The 20,637-nt window shown below is 42.9% G+C and overlaps 1 protein-coding gene across 2 annotated transcripts in view; it reads right to left on the minus strand.

Annotated features, from left to right (window-relative positions):
- LOC126458541 (leukocyte elastase inhibitor-like) overlaps positions 1-20,637 on the minus strand; it is a 221,524-nt gene that overhangs the window by 31,282 nt on the left and 169,605 nt on the right. The window contains exon 8 of one of the 2 annotated variants that reach the window (XM_050095657.1): positions 284-482. The exons of the other annotated variant lie outside the window; for it this stretch is intronic. Within the exon in view, the coding sequence (XP_049951614.1) occupies positions 284-482 (199 nt within the window). The remainder of the gene's footprint in view (positions 1-283; positions 483-20,637) is intronic. 2 annotated transcript variants of the gene reach the window in all.

A 20,637-nucleotide genomic window follows, 5' to 3' on the forward strand; every position in this document is an offset into this window, starting at 1 on the left:
ATTAAACAAACCTTCTGGATTCTTTAGCCAAAAATAGTTACGACATTAAAATGTTTTACTTTTATACTTTTTTACAAGGGGAAAATTTGAAAATCATACACAGCTACTGCTATACTGTCAGCTTCTCTTTTGTACAATTCACCATCTTAGTACCGTGACTCTATTTGTAAAATGTACGAAACATTTTCTTGGGAGAGGTACAGGTGAGTAATATGATTGAAGTCAGAGCGTGTGATGTCGCAGCGACAACCGCTGCAATGCAAGGTACAAAAGAAGAACTCACAATTGATGTTCGGGGAATTGTTGTGCAAATGCAGCCGCTTCGGATGGTGTAGGAGCGGGAGGACCAGCAAAACGTCCAGCGAAGAGTACTGCCGAAGACTGGTGGTCCACTATGAAGAACATGAACTGACGGTCGGCCTTGAAAATGACTGGGCGCGGTGGCTTTTCATCAACAGAGTCGATCTTCTCCGAAAGAACAGCTGCAAAGAAAGTTACCCAGCAACTTAGCACTTTTCGTTCATGTGAAAACTACATTTAACACTGTCTGACAAAGAGCATCAAATAGAGTCCCTCTCATACAGTCTCTTATTGGGGAGAGACTCACTTTACATATTCAGGAAAGACGTTGGAGGCAACTTTCAAATTTGTAGAAATGTTGATAGAAATTATGAAAACACATTTTCCAGAATACAGCGCATATGTATGGCAGTAACATTTGTGCACAGAGGCAGTTGTTTCTGCTTGTTATGGAGTTAGTCTTCAATAGCCCATTAGCAGGGTTGAGTATTCGACAACGCAACTGGCTAGACGAGCGAGTTAGGTAAATGAGAACCCATCCTGGCTCAACGAGGGCGCGTTGTTGACAGGCGGGTAGTTGAACGTGTGTACCCGACTACTATTGTTGAATATAATGACGAGGTGAATGACCTGGACAAGGCGTTAGGTAAAATCTTATATCTTTGCCATCAATGGACGAAGACACAGCAAAGCCAGGGACCACAGACATCATGCACTATGTAATCAAAAGTATCAAAAATGTTCAAATGTGTGTAAAATCATATGGGACTTAACTGCGAAGGTCATCAGTCCCTAAGCTTACACACTACTTAACCTAAATTATCCTAAGGACAAACACACACCCAGGCCCGAGGGAGGACTCGAACCTCCGCCGGTACCAGCCGCACAATCCATGCCTGCAGCGCCTGAGACCGCTCGGCTAATCACGCGCGGCAAAAGTATTCGGACATCTGGCTGAAAATGACTTACAAGTTCGTGGCGCCCTCCATCGGTAATGCTGGAATTCAGTATGGTGTTGTCCCACCCCTAGCCTTGATGACAGCTTCCACTCTCGCAGGCATACGTTCAGTCAGGTGCTGGAAGGTTTCTTCGGGAAATGGCAGCCCATTCTTCACGGAGTGCTGCACTGACGAGAGGTATCGATGTCTGTCGATGAGGCCTGGCACGAAGTCGACGTTTCAAAACATCCCAAAGGTGTTCTATAGGATTCAGCTCAGGACTCTGTGCAGGCCAGTCCATAACAGGGATGTTGTCGTGTAACCCCACCGCCACAGGCCATGCATTGGGAACAGGTGCTCGATCGTGTTGAAAGATGCAATCGCCGTCCCCGAATTTCTCTTCGACAATGGGAAGCAATAAGGTACTTCAAACATCAATGTAGGCCTGTGCTGTGATAGTGCCACGCAAAACAACAAGGAGTGCGGGCCCTCTCCGTGAAAAACATGACCACACCATAACACCACCGCCTCCGAATTTTATTGTTGGCACTACACACGCTGGCAGATGACGGTCACCGGGCATTCGCCACACCCACACCCTGCCATCGGATCGCCACATTGTGTACCATGATTCGTAACTCCACACAATGTTTTTCGACTGTTCAATCGTCTTATGTTTACGCTCCTTATACCAAGCGAGGCGTCGTTTGACATTTACCGGCGTGATGTGTGGCTTATGAGCAGCTGCTCGACAATGAAATCCAAATTTTATCACCTCTCACCTAACTGTCAAAGTACTTGCAGTGGATCCTGATGCAGTTTGGAATCGGTGTGTGATGGTCTGGATAGATGTCTGCCTATTAAACATTACGATCCTCTTCAACTGTCGACGGTCTCTGTCAGTCAACAGACGTGATCGTCCTGTACGCTTTTGTGCTGTACGCATCCCTTCACGTTTCAACTTCACTATCACATCAGAAACAGGGGACCTAGGGATGTTTAGGAGTGTGGAAATCTTGCGTACAAACGTATGACACATGTGACACCTGACCACGTTTGATGGGGTTGAGTTCCGCGGAGCGTCGCATTCTGCTCTCTCACGATGTCTAATGACTACTGAGGTCGCTGATATGGAGTACCTAGCAGTAAGTGGTAGCACAATACACCTAATGTGAAAAACGTATGTTTTTTGAGGTGTCTGGATACTTTTGATCACATATTGTATGTTTCTTTGCTGCTCCACAAGCGGCAGTACTACGTCACATTATCACTGCCCACGCATGTCGGCTCCCTGGGGAACTACGAAAATGGAATTACAAGGTGTGTCCAAACTTTCAGGAAACGTGCATCAAACGAAGAGGAAGAAAAAATGTTACATGGACATGGATCCGAAAACGATTTATTTTCTTCTTAGAGGTCAGTTCCTAGAACTCTTCTACATATTAACCATGGGAAACACAGGAAATGAACGTATCAGCATAATATGACACTCTTCCCTTAATAAAATGTTCAGAATGTCATTGATTAGAAAGGATACATGCATCAACCTACCGTTCCATTGATTGTACCGGCGTGCCGTACATAAGAAATTCTAATTGCTCCCACGAATAAGGTCCGGAGAGCATGGCCAAGGAATTGTTCCACTTCTACCCATCCGTCCGTCACGAAATCTATTATTCTGAAGCCTACAAATGTTAACACTGAAATGAGGAGCTCCATTCTGCACGAAGTACATGTTTTGTCGCACTCGTGAAGACATACTCTAGCAAAACAAGTAGATCCTTCTCTAACAAAGCATGGTATGTTTCTCCGCTGAGCCTGGGAGGAAGAACAGACGCCCTAACAAACAGTCGACAAAAATGTCGGCCCAAACGTTGACAGAAAATCTATATTGACAAGTGACTGCACAATTTCATGAGGATTCTCAACGGCCCATGCGTGATCATTGTGAACATTTACATTAAAATGCCAAGTCCCTTTCATGTAAAATGTCTCACCTATACGGGAATCTACATAGTGAATGTTCCAGTACAGGTAGCATTAGCATGGTTGACGACATGTGCAACTTTGGGTTTGGCCATGAGTTGTGCATAGACAGCCAAATGGTAAGGCGACCGCTCACAATTAAACGGGAAATCCGTCTTCGCGTCCCGTTCCGGCACAAATTTTCGTTGTTGCCATTCCATTCTACATCTGATGGTCGCCCGTGTTCGCAACTGCGAAAACATTTCATTTGTTCCATAGTGGCTGTAGTCGCTACGGTGCCTGTTCCTTTGGACATCCGTGCATGTCCAAAGAAACATTCAATCATAATTCAGAATAACATCGGCACTGCAATACCGTAAATATATTAACAGTTATACCGATTACTTCAGAAATAATAAACAGTTTACTTACTTTTTTTCCATCTGCCTCGTTTTCATGTGACTGCCCCTCATATATTTAGAATTTTGAGAGAGCTGTTTCACTCTGCTACGGAAATATTGTCCACCCCGGTAGCTAAGTAATAGCTGGCATGGTAGCTCAGCGTGTTTGGCCAGAGGGTTAACTGCCCTCTGTAATAAAAAACTGAGTCAACGGCTCAACACTGAACTTGAACGGGTGTCATGGGACATCCGCAGCGAACAAATGCAACGAACAAAATTATAACAATAAAAAATTAAAAAAAGTGGTCAGCGCGACAGAATGTCAATCCTAAGGATCCGGGTCCGGTTCCCGGTTGGGTCGGAGATTTTCTCCGCTCAGGGACTGAGTGTTGTGTTGTCCTAATCATCATCATTTCATCCCCATCGACGCTCAAGTCGCCGAAGTGGCGTCAAATCGAAAGACTTGCACCCGGCAAACGGACTACGTGATGTGAGGCCCTAGTCATACGATATTTGCGGAAATATTGTTCGATGAATTGTCAGCTAGTGATTAGGTTAGATTGGATTAAATTAGATTAATACTAGTTCCATGGATTATGAATACGATATTTCGTAATGATGTGGAACGAGTCAAATTTTCCAATACATGACATAATTATATTAATTTAACAACATAATTAAGTTAATATAACAATTTTTTTATTTTCTTGTTTTTTTAATTTTTTTTATATTTGTTTGTTTGTTTTTTTCTTTTTTTCTTAATTTATATCTAAAAATTCCTCTATGCAGTTGGGAGTTGTCATTAGGAATTCTTTTAATTTCTTCTTAAATACTTGTTGGTTATCTGTCAGACTTTTGACACTATTTGGTAAGTGACCAAAGACTTTAGTGGCAATATAATTCACCCCTTTCTGGGCCAAAGTTAGATTTAATCTTGAATAGTGAAGATCATCCTTTCTCCTAGTACTGTAGTTATGCACACTGCTATTACTTTTGAATTGGGTTTGGTTGTTAATAACAAATTTCATAAGAGAGTATATATACTGAGAAGCTACTGTGAATATCCCTAGATCCTTAAATAAATGTCTGCAGGAAGATCTTGGGTGGACTCCAGCTATTATTCTGATTACACGCTTTTGTGCAATAAATACTTTATTCCTCAGTGATGAATTACCCCAAAATATGATGCCATATGCAAGCAATGAGTGAAACTAGGCGTAGTAAGCTAATTTACTAAGATGTTTATCACCAAAATTTGCAATGACCCTTATTGCATAAGTAGCTGAACTCAAATGTTTCAGCAGATCTACAATGTGTTTCTTCCAATTTAATCTCTCATCAATGGACACACCTAAAAGTTTTGAATATTCTACCTTAGCTATATGCTTCTGATTAAGGTCTATATTTATTAATGGCGTCATACCATTTACTGTACGGAACTGTATGTACTGTGTCTTATCTAAATTCAGTGAGAGTCCGTTTACAAGGAACCACTTAGTAATTTTCTGAAAGACATTATTGACAATTTCATCAGTTAATTCTTGTTTGTCAGGTGTGATTACTATACTTATATCATCAGCAAAGAGAACTAACTTTGCCTCTTCATGAATATAGAATGGCAAGTCATTAATATATATTAAGAACAACAAAGCACCCAAGACCGACCCTTGTGGAACCCCATTCTTGATAGTTCCCCAGTTTGAGGAATGTGCTGATCTTTGCATATTATGAGAACCGCTTATTTCAACTTTCTGCACTCTTCCAGTTAGGTGCGAATTAAACCATTTGTGCACTGTCCCACTCATGCCACAATACTTGAGCTTGTCTAGCAGAATTTCATGATCTACACAATCAAAAGCCTTTGAGAGATCACAAAAAATCCCAATGGGTGGTGTTCGGTTATTCAGATCATTCAAAACTTGATTGGTGAAAGCATATATGGCATTTTCTGTTGAAAAACCTTTCTGGAAACCAAACTGACATTTTGTTAGTACTACATTTTTACAGATATGTGAAGCTACTCTTGAATACATTACTTTCTCAAAAATTTTGGATAAAGCTGTTAGAAGGGAGATTGGACGGTAATTGTTGACATCAGATCTATCCCCTTTTTTATGCAAAGGTATAACAGTAGCATATTTCAGTCTATCAGGGAAAATGCCCTGCTCCTGAGCTATTACACAGGTGGCTGAGAATCTTACTTATCTGTTGAGAACAAGCTTTTAGTATTTTGCTGGAAATGCCATCAATTCCATGTGAGTTTTTCGTTTTAAAGAAGTTTATTATTTTCCTAATTTCAGAGGGAGAAGTGGGTGAGATTTCAATTGAGGCTAGAATAACATTGTAGTTTCCAGTGAGGACTGACATAAGAAATAATTATTGACGAAAACTGGGAAATGGCATTACAGAAATTGATGGCTGAGGCAATACAGAAGAAGAAATAAACATAACATTAATTTTGAAGTTGTGATTCACTCTCGAAGGTGGATGATGACTTAAAGTTTGTATTTACAGAAACAATGGAAAACTACATCAGGATACACAGACAGAGGTTTTATCCTTATTCGTCCCACATGAAAGTCAAGCTGCTATCAGCGCCCCTCTTTGATCGTCAAATTTTGCAACCTTATTTTTTTTTCGGTAATCGTTCGTCTGACTGGTTTGACGCGTCCAACCACTATTTCCTTCCCTCTCTTTATCTCAAAATAGCTGGTGCACCAAACTTTTTCTGTTATTTGCTGTGTGTTGTCGTGTCTACATCTTCCCCTGCGATTTTGCCACATCTTAACACACATCTCATCATCCTGTCCTTTCTTCTACTTTCCCCATTGATTCTGCGGAGAAGCAACTCATTTCTAATCGATCCACTTAATTTTCAGCACCCTTCTGTAACTGCACATTTCAAACATTCGATTCTCTTCTTTTGCTGTTTTATTAGATTTTCCAAAATATTACTCTATGGCATCTAAACTTAAACCTTTCTAGCTACTAACACAAAGCTCGCAGATTTCCTTTAGAGTGAGTTCATCGAAAGGGCGCCATTTTGACGCACTCACTCATCTGAAAACCCGAGAGTTTTATTTCCATTCAACTCGCCGAGAGAAACAATGAGCTCTTACTTGTCAACCCTATATTTTTTGTTGTATGCTAAATGTCTTGTAACTGAAGTTTACCTTGTTCTGTAGCCTCTCCTACACATATTTTCATCATACTTAACCTTCGGGCACAATTGCATTCACCCTAGAAAAACAGTCTCAAGATAATTTTCTTAAAGAATGTGGAACTGAAACCACGAATCTGAAGACCTGGGGATCTGGGCTGATTTTGAAATGCAGTTGTGAACTGAGTTTCGATTTTTTTAAAATCTCTGTACAGAGATTATCTAAAACGTTACTAAAACTATACAGCAATTGCCTTTCTGACTTTGATACACTTGGAAGAAGTGGATTTAAAAGTAATTATCTAGTCACCCCACAGACGCAGAGAACGGTTCATCTTGCGACTAATGAGTTCACCGGGTAATCCCACATGGCTCAGTTGGAATAAAATTTCCAACGAAGTGCCAGTGACTCCATGTCAAACCCCATTCCATAAAAATGATTTTTGCCACGACACTTCACTAAGTAAAAAAGCATTTCATCGCTTGTTCATGAAATTCTGAACTGGAATATTTGTTGCCAATTGTTTAGTTTCGTTAATGTTAGCTGATTTCCTTTCTGCTGACATGTAATAGCATTATCGCTCTATGATTGGTATGGAGTGATGCACTGAAATTCACAATAATAACATTATGTAATTTACGTTACATAATTTCCTTTCTGGGATAATGGGGGTAAAGTATATTGAATACTTCATATGTACAATCTTGACAGACAAAATAGATGTATGAATTAGTACATAAATAATTCACTGACAGTCACAGACATGAATTTATAAAATTTTGTATTGCAGCCTTCCCGTAATGAGCCTGTGCATGTCACTGTTAGAGATATATCAGAACATTTATACACTTGATGAGCCAAAACAATATGACCTGCTGCTTAATGCCTTAGTCGTCCGTCTTTAAAACGAAATACATCACTGATTCTGCGCACCAGGGATCCGACGCTTTGTTGGTAGGTCTGTGGAGGTATGTGGCATTAGATGTCTACGTAGAGCTCATGTAAATAACGGGCCGCTGATTTAAGTACGTGGTGATGGGGACCGATAGTGACCCAGATGGGTTCCATAGGATTTACACCAGCTGAATTTGGTCGCCAAGACATCGACGTGAGTTCATTATAATGCTCCTCAAACCACGGAATTATATTGCTGAAAGGTGACATCGCCGTCGGGGAGGCATCAAGCATGAAAGGATACAGGCGTTCGCAACTATCAGCGTGTCTTCGACTACCGCCACAAGTCGCACGCAAGCGTCGGAAAATGTCTCTCATAGCATAAGACTGCTCTTACCAGCCAGCGTTCGTGGCGCGCTGCACGTTTCAAGCCGCCGTTCATCTCGATGATGGCGTTTTAGAAGACGATCAGCGACGTAGTGTAGCAAAAATGTGATTGATCTGAAGAGCTGACATGTTTCCAATGATCGATGCTTGAATACCGATGGTCCCGTGCCCACTGCAATAGTAATTCACGATGCACTGGGTCAACATGCGAACACGAAATGGTAACTCCATGTTCAACAATGTACGAGAAACGGTGTGCTCCGGAACATTTATGCGTGCACAAGAACAGTACTCTTTCGGCACGGATGCCAAAGATTACCATCTACCCTACTTTACAGGGCAGACAAGCCTCCGAAGCCCACGTTCTGTGAAGAGTCATGGACGTCCAACCGTTTACCGCCTAACGGTAATTCACTATCCTTCTACCTCTTTCCGTAGATGCTCACGACAGTAGCACGTGAACATTCGACAACTTTCGCCATTTTCGAGATACTCGTTCACAGTCTCTGGGCAGCAATAATCTGCTCTTTGTAAAAGTCGCTTTTCTCAATGCATTTCCCGATTTACAGCCCATACCTTCCTTCTCTAGGGTGATCCCATCCGTGTCGCTCTGCTTACATACGTTTGTTACCGCGTCACCTGCCCGCAACGCCATTAGGAGGCATCCAACGTTGGACAGTGGTCATAATGTTTTGGCTTATCAGTGTATATGGTATCTGTTCTTTCGGACATGTCCGAAAGAACAGGCACCATTTTGACCCAGTATAAACCATGAATTAAACACAAAGGAATTACGCACGTTTGCTGCAAGTGGGCTTTCATTTTAATTGACAGGGAAAATTGAAAATATGTGCCGGAGCGGAATGTGAACCCAGGTCTCCTGCTCACTAAGCAGATGCTCTGACCACTACGACATCTGGTCACAAATGTCATCACAACTGCACCGTCTACCCTATCCACACACTACAAGAATGTAGTGCCCGTTGCTCATAATCTCATTACTTGCAGCATTATGCTAATTCCCGTAAGAATTTGAGTCTGGTGTGTATATATAAGGCGAAGAAAGTCAATGATCTGTTCAGCGCGAATGCACTCCAGACTCGAACGGTGGTCCATTGATGGTGACCGGGCCAAATATCTCACGAAATAAGCGTCAAACGAAAAAAACTACAAAGACCGAAACTTGTCTAGCTTGAAGGGGGAAACCAGAAGGCGCTATGGGTGGCCCGCTAGATGTCGCTGCCATAGGTCAAACGGATATCAACTGCGTTTTTTTTAAATAGGAACCCCCATTTTTATTACACATTCGTGTAGTACGGAAAGAAATATGAATGTTTTAGTTGGACCACTTTTTTCGCTTTGTGATAGATGGCGCTGTAACAGTCACAAACATGGCTCACAATTTCAGATGAACAGTTGGTAACAGGTAGGTTTTTTAAATTAATATACAGAACGTAGGTACGTTAGAACATTTTATTTCGGTTGTTCCAATGTGATACATGTACTTTTTTAAACTTATCATTTCTGAGAACGCATGCTGTTACAGCGTGATTACCTGTAAATACCACACTAATGCAATAAATGCTCAAAATGATGTCCGTCAACCTCAGTGCATTTGGCAATACGTGAAACGACATTCCTCTCAACAGCGAGTAGTTCGCCTTCCGTAATGTTCGCACACGCATTGACATGCGCTGACGCATGTTGAGAGGTGTTGTTGCTGGATCACGATAGCAAATATCCTTCAACTTTCTCCACAAAAAGAAATACGGGGACGTCAGATCCGGTGAACCTGCGGTCCATGGTATGGTGCTTCGACGACCAATCCACCTGTCATGACATATACAATTCAATGCCGCTTCAACCGCACGTGATCTATGTGCAAGACATCCATCATGTTGGAAGTACATCGCCATTCTGTCATGCACTGAAACATTTTGTAGTAACATCGGTAGAACATTACATAGGAAATCAGCATACACTGCACCATTTAGAATGCCTTCGATAAATGGGGGCCAATTATCCTTCCTCCCATAATGCCGCACCACGCATTAATCCGCCAAGGTCGCTGATGTTCCACTTGTCGCAACCATCGTGGATTTTCCGTTGCCCAATAGCGCATATTATGCAGGTTTACGTTACCGCTGTTGGTGAATGACGCTTCGTCGCTAAATAGAATGCGTGCAAAAAATCTGTCATCGTCCCGTAATTTCTCTTGTGCCCAGTGGCAGAACTGTACACGACGTTCAAAGTCGTCACCATGCAATTCCTGGTGCATAGAAATATGGTACGGGTGCAATCGATGTTGATGTAGCATTCTCAACACCGACGTTTTTGAGATTCCCGATTCTCGCGCAATTTGTCTGCTACTAAAGTGCGGATTAGCCGCGATAGCAGCTAAAACACGTACTTCGCCATAGGTCGTGGTTGACGTTTCACATGTGGCTGAACATTTCCTGTTTCCTTAAATAACGTTAACTATCCGGCGAACGGTCCGGACACTTGGATGATGTCGTCCAGGATACCGAGCAGCATACATAGCACACGTCCGTCCATTGGGCATTTTGATGACAATAGCCATACATCAACACGATCTCGACCTTTTCCGCAATTGGTAAACGATCCATTTTAACACGGGTAATGTATCACGAAGCAAATACCGTCCGCACTGCCGGAATGTTACGTGATACCACGTACTTATACGTTTGCAACTATTACAGCGTCATCTATCACAAAGCGAGAAAAGTGGTCCAGCTAAAACATTCATATTTCTTTACGTACTACACGAATTTGTAATAAAAAATGGGGGTTCCTATTTAAAAAACGCAGTTGATATCCGTTTGATCTATGGCAGCGCCATCTAGCGGGCCAACCATAGCGCCATCTGGTTTCCCCCTTCAAGCAAGACGAGTTTCGTTCTTTGCAGTTTTTACGTTTGATGCCTTATTTCGTGAGATATTTGGCCCGTTCACTATCAATGGACCACGCTGTCGTTGAGAATTTGGGTCTGACGGGAGGTGTGCTAAGTGGTCACAGCGTCTGCTTGGTAAACAAAAGACTTGCGTTCGAATCCCAGTCTAGCACAAATTTTCAATATTCGCCATTGGTTTACATCAATGCCCACTTACAGCAATGTCTGTAACCCTTTTGTGTTTAATCGTACATTTAATGAATGCTGTGATTATGTATTGAGCTTGGTCTAGCAGTAGAGGGAGGGGACAAGGGGAAATGAGACAGCCTTTTGGTCTTCATTTGTACAGACTCTGCTGATGTCGACGTGCATGTCTCATCAAATTTTACGCTGCAGCATTACTTTTCATGATGCACTACATAATATCTACGATATTCTTCTAGGAATATTACTCTTTTTCACTGCTATTATAGCTAGCGTTCACTTAATCACTGTTTATCACGGGACTGCTGCGTCTTTTGTTATTATTCAATAGGGCACACCAGTTCACAATCGATACCGAGTCCAAATTATTACTTTCAGTCTCTGGTCTCTGTCACCTTGGTAATTCTTTTGTTAACAAAACTAGACCAGCTCATCTAGCGCCTAGTGTCTAAATATGGATTTAACTGCACTAATTTTAAGTGTATTACCTTTACGTAGAACTGCATGTAGATATCAACATTTGTGCTATTTACTGTAGGAACAGTTTAAATAAAGCAAACAATGACGCGAACTTCTTGACTCATAAATTTTGACATCTATTTGTGCGTCTTCTATTATGTTTAATTCTGGGGCTACCTGTTTATCAAAATTACTGACAGATTAACTCTTTCTGCTGCACCGAGACTCAAACTTGAGATCTTTGCCTTTTGCAGGCAAGTACTCTACCATCTCAGGTATCAAAGCCCGACTCACAAGCCGCCCTCATAACTTTACTTTTGCAAGTACCTCTCTATATGATCTAATGTGTTTGTAATATATGCTAATTTCTTATGCTGACTGTAGATGGAGTGTGCTCAATTGTATTATGTTGACGAAATGATAACTGCTAACAGTGGTAGAATTATTTATTTATTTGATATTTTCTTTTAGTCTCTTATCTAGGTACAAGAACGGACGAAATGTTGCACATGAATATAATACACAATATTTTACCATAATTTCAAATGTATAACTAATAATTATGGTGTTCAGGGAAAAGTAAAATATTATGAAGACGAAAGTTGCTACTCACCATATAGTGGAGGTGCTGAGTCGCAGATAGGCACAACAAGAGACTGTCACAAATAAGCTATCGGCCATTAAGGTCTTCGTCAACAACAGACGACACACACACACACACACACACACACACACACACACACACACACACACACACAAACGGAACACACACACACGACAGCAGTCTCAGGCAATTGAAATTCAGGGTCTGAGTTGCCTGGGACTGCAGTCGTGTGTGAGTTGCATTTACGTGAATGTGTGTGTGTGTGTGTGTGTGTGTGTGTGTGTGTGTGTGTGTGTGTGTGTGTGTGTGTCTGTCGTCTGTTGTTGACGAAGACCTTAATGGTCGATAGCTTATTTGTGACAGTCTCTTTGTTGTGCCTATCTGCGACTCAGCACCTCCACTATATGGTGAGTAGCAACTTTCGTCTTCATAAATGGAAATGTCGTGTGGCTAAGGCCTCCCGTCGGGTAGACCGTTCGCCTGGTACAGGTCTTTCAATTTGACGCCACTTCGGCGACCTGCGCGTCGATGGGGATGAAATGATGATGATTAGGACAACACAACACCCAGTCCCTGAGCAGAGAAAATCTCCGACCCAGCCGGGAATCGAACCCGGGCCCTTAGGATTGACAGTCTGTCACGCTGACCACTCATTCATAATATTGTTACATTCCATCCTGGATTTTCTGTTGTTTGAAAAGTAAAATATCTACTTCATATGTAACGTGGTAGTAGTTGATGTTAGGCACTTGCAATTAATAGAATGTGCCCTTAACTGGACTCCTCCCCCCCCCCCCCTACCCTCCACCACCCGCTCCCTTAAGTAGACCCTCTGGTCTCTTGGCTCTACATGCTCCTGAAGTCTAGTGGCATCAAGTGTAAATGGGTCAATAATAGTTTAGGCTCCTACCATGCTCTAGCAGAATACACATGGCGCCAGCTTCATTTGTCACTTTTCAGTTCGACTTTACATATTTTGACAATGTAAAAGATTTCTCATGGATTGACAAATGTGGGCTGTAGTTGTGTGAACTGTACCTCTGTTAGTTGCTTGAACCAGACCCCTTACTTTTTCATTTTTAAAATCTGCCTATATTTGGTCCCATTTTCTCTTGAAATTTCCAAGAGGAAAACGAAGAAAGTTGAGGAAATAAAATTGGGTCCTTCTGAAGTGACTAAAGCTACTGATACAGTTTGGAAGAAGAAGATGGATTGGAAGAAAGCCAGTAATCAGTTTTAATGTTCCAAAAACAGCGTTTGTGAGTGAGAGCAGGCGTTGCTTGCAGAGGAAACGGCGACTGTTGATATTAAGTTTGTAGGGCAGCCACAAGTCGCAGTTAATATTTTTATTGGCCAGTTTCGCACAGTTTAATGTGACCTCTTGTTAGAATTAGCGAAAGCGGCCAATAAAAAACATTAATTGCGCCTTGAGGCTGTCCTATAAACTTGCCATTGATAAGGTTGTCCAATGTGAAGTACGGTACACCTCAGGAAGCAGCAAAATCAAAAAGAGACAGAACCACAATTTTGGGTAACGTTCTTGCAGAAGAGCTGGTTTGGTACTGTCTTACTAAGGAAGTTCGTTTCTTTGCCCCTAATCGTAATTACTTGTAAAGAACGGCCGTACAATTGGCAAAGAGGAATAACATCCAACACTCTTTAGGAGACGAAATTGCTGGGAAAGTGAGTTAGTCTTTTTCTTAAACGGGACAAAGACGAACAGTTACAAATAAAACATGCAGGAGTGCCCCATTGCAAGGATTTTGGGTCCAGCAAAGAAAACACTGAAAAATGCTATGTCCTTATGGAAGAAGATTATGACTTCCCTGATTTAAGTCTTCTAATTTAGCTTAATGTTATTTTTGTTATTTTTACAAGAGGTCCCATTTTGGCAACCATTTTCCACAAGTAAGATTTTTAAAATAATAGTTTTCATAATAAATTTTAATTATATTTTGTAAGAGTTGAATTGAAATGCCGTGTAACAGTAAAAGTAAATATTACATGTTTTTAAATTATAATTTTTTACTATGTTAAATTTTTTTAAAATCAAAAACAGAATGGGGGTCCGAATTTTGATATATTCCTTTACCTATTGCGATTTAGTTGTTGACAGCCATGTCATTTAACAAATAACAACATACCCAGCAGCCTACTGAACAACTGCTACTAAATCAGTATTAAAGGAACAACCATACATGTTATAAAAATGTGTGTGTGTGTGTGTGTGTGTGTGTGTGTGTGTGTGTGTGTGTGTGCACGCGCATTTCACATCACCTCCTAAACCACTGGAGCGATTTCAATCAAACTCCGTACACATATACCTTACTGTCACGCAACTATCGAATGGGGGGTTAGAATCACCTTCCTTCCTATCAAAGGGATGAGGGTGGGATTGAAAAAGAAACGTAGCCCGCGAGGCGTGAATTCAAAGAATTCGTTCTGCCCGCATTTGAGAATGAGCACTTAGAGACTTGCAACAAACTTTACACATAATTTCAACCTACACAAATTTTTTCTCACTGACAACCCCTGAAAAATGGTGAAAGGAAAAACGTTTATCCTTTCCTTACTTTCCCGCTTTTCATGCAGTAAAAGTACAGCATGAGGCATGATGTTACAGTTTACACTGGTGTCCAAAATTAAAGCAACAAACCGCCATTTCCCCGTCCTATATTTAATTCACGATACAATCATACAAACTCTCAACAGGTGTCCTTACAATTGTGTTCTGCACGGAGGACGGCATCCCAGTCAACGGACAACCACGTCAGCAACGGCGTTAGGGCACATCTCAAAAGGGTTAGTGTTTGCTTGGTAGTCCCACATCCACAATATCAGTGTTCACAGTCACAAACGGTGCAGTATGGCACAGAGAAGACGCCTTCAGACTCTCTGTGGTGGAGGGCCACAGGAAGAATGGAAGCAGGACAGTCGCCAACTTATGTTGCCCGGTGGCTTACGGCCGGAGTGACCGAGCGGTTCTAGGCGCTTCAGTCTGGAACCGCGCGACCGCTACGGTAGCAGGTTCGAATCCTGCCTTGGGCCTGGATGTGTGTGATGTCCTTAGGTTAGTTAGGTTTAAGTGGTTCTAAGTTCTAGGGGACTGATGACCTCAGATGTTAAGTCCCATAGTGCTCAGAGGCATTTGAACCATTTGGTGTTGCCCTATGGCTTAATACGAATCATTCTGTTGTTTCTCGGGCGTGGAGAGAATTTATAGAGACCGAATCTGTACCTCAAGGACCAGGACAGGTCCGACCACGTGTGTACGTCAGAGAGAAAGGGCCATTTCTGACTGTAAGGACACGATGGTACCGCCTTAGTACTGCATGGCAACCGGCATCTGACCTCGCAGTATCTACTCGACGTGTTGTATCGAGACAAAAGGCGTACAGAAAGCTTCGACAGAGTACCCTTTATTGTCGGAGAGTTGCTGTATGTGTACCTCTGCCGCGTCTTCACAGAGAGGAACGTCTAGAGTGGAGCCGTCAACATGCCACCTGTACGGTCACAGTAACAGACCGATATCGAAGAGGATCCCTAATGGTATGGGTAGAGATTACGTTGACCAGTCGAACACCTCTCCATGAAACTGTACGGGTAATACAGCAAGGCTTAACTGCTATCAGATATCGTGACGGGATCTTGGAACCTCATGTGTGGTTGTTGCAAGAAGCTGTGGGCCCAGACTACTGATGGACAATAATGCTCGACCTCATACAGCACAGGTGGCTGATGCTCCCCTTGGGAAGGGAAGATATTGCACAGACCGTGTGACCTGCTCGCTCTCCCAATTTGAATCCCACAGAGCATGGCTGGAATGCACTAGGGAGGCGGATTGCAGCACGTCAGCATCCACCAACCACTCCTCAAGACTTGCGAACAGCTCTGCAGGAAGAATGGGCATTATTGTAATTCTTCAGGCTTTCCCGGCGATCTAAGGACATCTTGGGTTGTCGGGTGTTCTGCCGGATATCAGGGTAGTGCTTGCACGATATTTCGGTAGCGTAACTCGTTACCTTCATCAGGTGCGACCTGAGACTGCTCCTCGAGTTACTTCCACTTCTGAAGGCTGATGACAGCTATTTTCGAAGTATTTACCTTTAGGCATTGCCTTTATCTTAAGGTTTGTGCGGAAATTTGTTTATCTTTATTTTTGTGTGTTTTACGGCAAGGGCGTGGGCGGGGTTAGGAACTTAATTTGTTTTGGTTTCTTCTTACTTCACTGCGTTGGTTTCTTAAGGCTGCAGTGCTTTATCGGTCGAGCATTGCAACAGGTCGTCTGTGTCGTTCCCGTGGCCGTGGTGGTGCTCCTAGGCCCCTGATGAGATGATTGGTGGACGTCTGTGTCTTCTCATAAAAGTGTCTTGCGATCTTCTTACGTCTTTCTAGAGCTTCCAACTCTTCGGCGGCTTCATGGACGTACTGATACGGAAACTGGCAGTGTACATGGTAGACCCTGGGGAGTATTTTATTTTGTAGCGATTCCAATCGCTGAATATGGGTCTCGGCAGCAACGCCCCAGACTTCGCAAGCGTAGTCAAACAGAGGGTGAAGATACATGCGATGAATAAGGAGGCCATTTGCGATGGATAACTCGGACCGCTCATTGAGTATAGTAGGATATAAGGCTCCTAGACGCTGGTGGATCTTCTTGCGAAGGTCTTTAATGTGCTGGTACCACGTGGGCTTTTTGTCCATGATAACTCCCAGGTATCGTACTGATGACAGCCAAGGAAGTTGCGTTCCGTGGAGGCGCAGTTGACGTTTTGGCATGGTTCTCTTCCATGTGAAGATGATGGTCTGCGTCTTCGTGGGATTAAAGCCGATCCTCCAGCGAGCTGCCCAGTCTTCTAATCTATTAAGGGCACTCTGCAATCTTGGTACAAGAACTTCTCTCCATCGGCTACTGGAATACAGCATAGTATCGTCGGCATAGATTGCCTTCTCCACCCTTGGTACTGTAGGCATGTCCGAAGTGTACATTATGTACAGAACCGGTCCAAGGACCGATCCTTGGGGTACTCCGGCGTTGATGTTGCGTGCGCGAGAGAGTGCTTTGTCAAGTCGTACCACGAACGTCAGATTCTTCAGGTAGGAGGCGATTAGCTTCACGTACACTCTTGGCAGTCGAAGGGTGCGCAGTTTCAATACTAGTCCGTAGTGCCAGACGCTGTCGAACGCTTTTGTGACGTCGAGCAGGACTGCACCGCAGAATTCTCGTCGATTGAAGGCGTCCTTAATATATTCTACTGCTCAAAGGATTTGTTGAGTAGTTGAATGTCCACTTCGAAAATCGAATTGCTCCGGTGGTACGATGTCGAGTTGCGCGGCCAGATGTTTAAGGCGTTGGAGAAGAAGTCTCTCAAAGAGTTTGCTAACGTGAGGAAGCAAACTGATCGGTCGACAACTGTTGGGATACTTCTTATTCTTGCCCGGTTTTGGTACTGCAACAATGCAGCAGGAAACGTGGCTGTCGTAAGTATCCAGATCGCCGACCAAGATAGTTGCTCCAGTACTCTGCCGGTGATATCGTCCGACCCTGGATCTTCTGGAGCACTGCCGTTCCCTTTCCCGTCCGCTGCAGTCCTGGGTGTTCTCGCCCGGATGCTCCAGAAGATTGCAGCGAGCGGGCGCGGACCGCAGAGGCAGCGCCTGGTGAAGGGGGAAGGACACAGGCATAAATACTGGACCAGGTACACTCGAGGAGTAGTCTCAGTTCGCCCCTGATGAAGGTAACGAGCTATGCTACCGAAATATCGTGCAAGTACGACGCTGATATCCGGCAGAACATCCGACAACCCAAGATGTCTTGGTCACTATTGCCTCAACATGAGACGACGACATCATTTGCACCATGCCCCGCCGCTGTCAGGTCTGTATTGCTGCCACATGTAGTCACAGCCCATACTAAGCATGTTAACCAGTTGTCAGAATGAGTGTGCAAATCCGCCAAGTCGGAAAAGAAACGAAGAACGTGATTGTCACATGATTGTCTACGGCTATGCATATCGCAGTTCTTTACGTACTTTCTTTACATTGTTTCTACTTAAATACTACCACCTGTTTATACTGTTGTGCGGCGAATTAAACGGAATATTGCAAAATTTCCGTTTGTTCAAAATGGTTCAAATAACGCTGAGCACTGTGGGACCCTACGGTCGCAGGTTCGAATCCTACCTCGGGCATGGATGTGTCTGACATCCTTAGGTTAGTTAGATTTCAGTAGTTCTAAGTTCTAGGGGACTGATGACCTCAGATGTTAAGTCCCATAGTGCTCAGAGCCACTATGGGACTTAACTTCTGAGGTCATCAGTCCCCTAGAACTTAGAACTACTTAAACGTAACTAACCTAAGGACATCAAATGGTTCAAATGGCTCTGAGCACTATGCGACTTAACATCTGAGGTCATCAGTCCCCTAGAACTTAGAACTACTTAAACGTAACTAACCTAAGGACATCACACACATCCATGCCCGAGGCAGGATTCGAACCTGCGACCGTAGCGGTCGCTCGGTTCCAGAGTTTAGCGCCTAGAACTGCACAGCCACTCCGGCCGGCCCTAAGGGAATCACACACATCCATGTCCGAGGCAGGATTCGAAACTGCGACCGTAGCGGTCGCGTTCCGTTTGTTGCTTTAACTTTGGACACCATTGTATTACTTCTTTATAGTAACTTTATTCACGACACATTTTGGACTCAGTGTGCACATATAGCACTGAATCTAACTGCAAAATTATATCACTGTATGACACATAGTTAAGGACATAAGACGTCATAAACAATGAAATGCGTGAAAAACTGCAGCATCATGCATGACGTTTGAATTTATTACTTTGTTGCTACGGACTCTTTCCGTACGCAGTTTGCAGACAGCATCCACGTATAGCGCTGAATGTACCTCCAAAATTATATCATTGTACGACACATATTTCAGGACGAGGCCTACGGGAAAGACAGGCCACGGCGCGTACGTCACGAAGGTAAGGCCTGCACTCGCTCGCTCAACTCAGAAGACAAACTAAGTTTCTAGACCTGTTAACTCGTAACTAGGTGTGTACGTACAAACGAGAATTTCATCTTCTACTGGTATCCTCTATTATGGACTGTTATTTGATTGGGAGTCCATAGCCCCACCTATAATTTGTTACGGCTGTGCTGGGGTACAATAAAATTAAAATCATGCCGAAATGATTATCAGTTGCGTAAGGCACCACTTCTTGTATGAAGTGACGAATGTTAAGCATAAGAAACTAAATGCTATAAACAAGCCATTACAGCATTTTTATCGAGTATTGATTTTAAATTAAATTTTGTTGTAGTCCTGTTAATCGATAAGACTTCATAATACCAGATTTCAGTTGTTGTTGTTGTTGTTGTTGTTGTTGTTGTGGTCTTCAGTCCTGAGACTGGTTTGATGCAGCTCTCCATGCTACTATATCCTGTGCAAGCTTCTTCATCTCCCAGTACCTACTGCAACCTACATCCTTCTGAATCTGCTTAGTGTATTCATCTCTTGGTCTCCCTCTACGATTTTTACCCTTCACGCTGCCCTCCAATGCTAAATTTGTGATCCCTTGATGCCTCAAAACATGTCCTACCAACCGATCCCTTCTTCCTAGTCAAGTTGTGCCACAAACTTCTCTTCTCCCCAATCCTATTCAATACCTCCTCATTAGTTACGTGATCTACCCACCTTATCTTCAGCATTCTTCTGTAGCACCACATTTCGAAAGCTTCTATTCTCCTCTTGTCCAAACTGGTTATCGTCCATGTTTCACTTCCGTACATGGCTACACTCCATACAAATACTTTCAGAAACGACTTCCTGACACTTAAATCTATACTCGATGTTAACAAATTTCTCTTCTTCAGAAACGATTTCCTTGCCATTGCCAGTCTACATTTTATATCCTCTCTACTTCGACCATCATCAGTCATTTTGCTCCCTAAATAGCAAAACTCCTTTACTACTTTAAGTGTCTCATTTCCTAATCTAATCCCCCCAGCATCACCCGATTTAATTTGACTACATTCCATTATCCTCGTTTTGCTTTTGTTGATGTTCATCTTATATCCTCCTTTCAAGACACTGTCCATTCCGTTCAACTGCTCTTCCAAGTCCTTTGCTGTCTCTGACAGAATTACAATGTCATCGGCGAACCTTTAAGTTTTTTTCTTCTCCATGAATTTTCTTTTGTTTCCTTTACTGCTTGCTCAATATACAGATTGAATAACATCGGGGAGAGGCTACAACCCTGTCTCACTCCTTTCCTAACCACTGCTTCCTTTTCATGCCCCTCGACTCTTACAACTGCCATCTGGTTTCTGTACAAATTGTAAATAGCCTTTCGCTCCCTGTATTTTACCCCTGCCACCTTCAGAATTTGAAAGAGAGTATTCCAGT

The sequence above is a fragment of the Schistocerca serialis genome, chromosome 2 (assembly GCF_023864345.2).
Source record: "Schistocerca serialis cubense isolate TAMUIC-IGC-003099 chromosome 2, iqSchSeri2.2, whole genome shotgun sequence".
NCBI lineage: Eukaryota > Metazoa > Arthropoda > Insecta > Orthoptera > Acrididae > Schistocerca > Schistocerca serialis.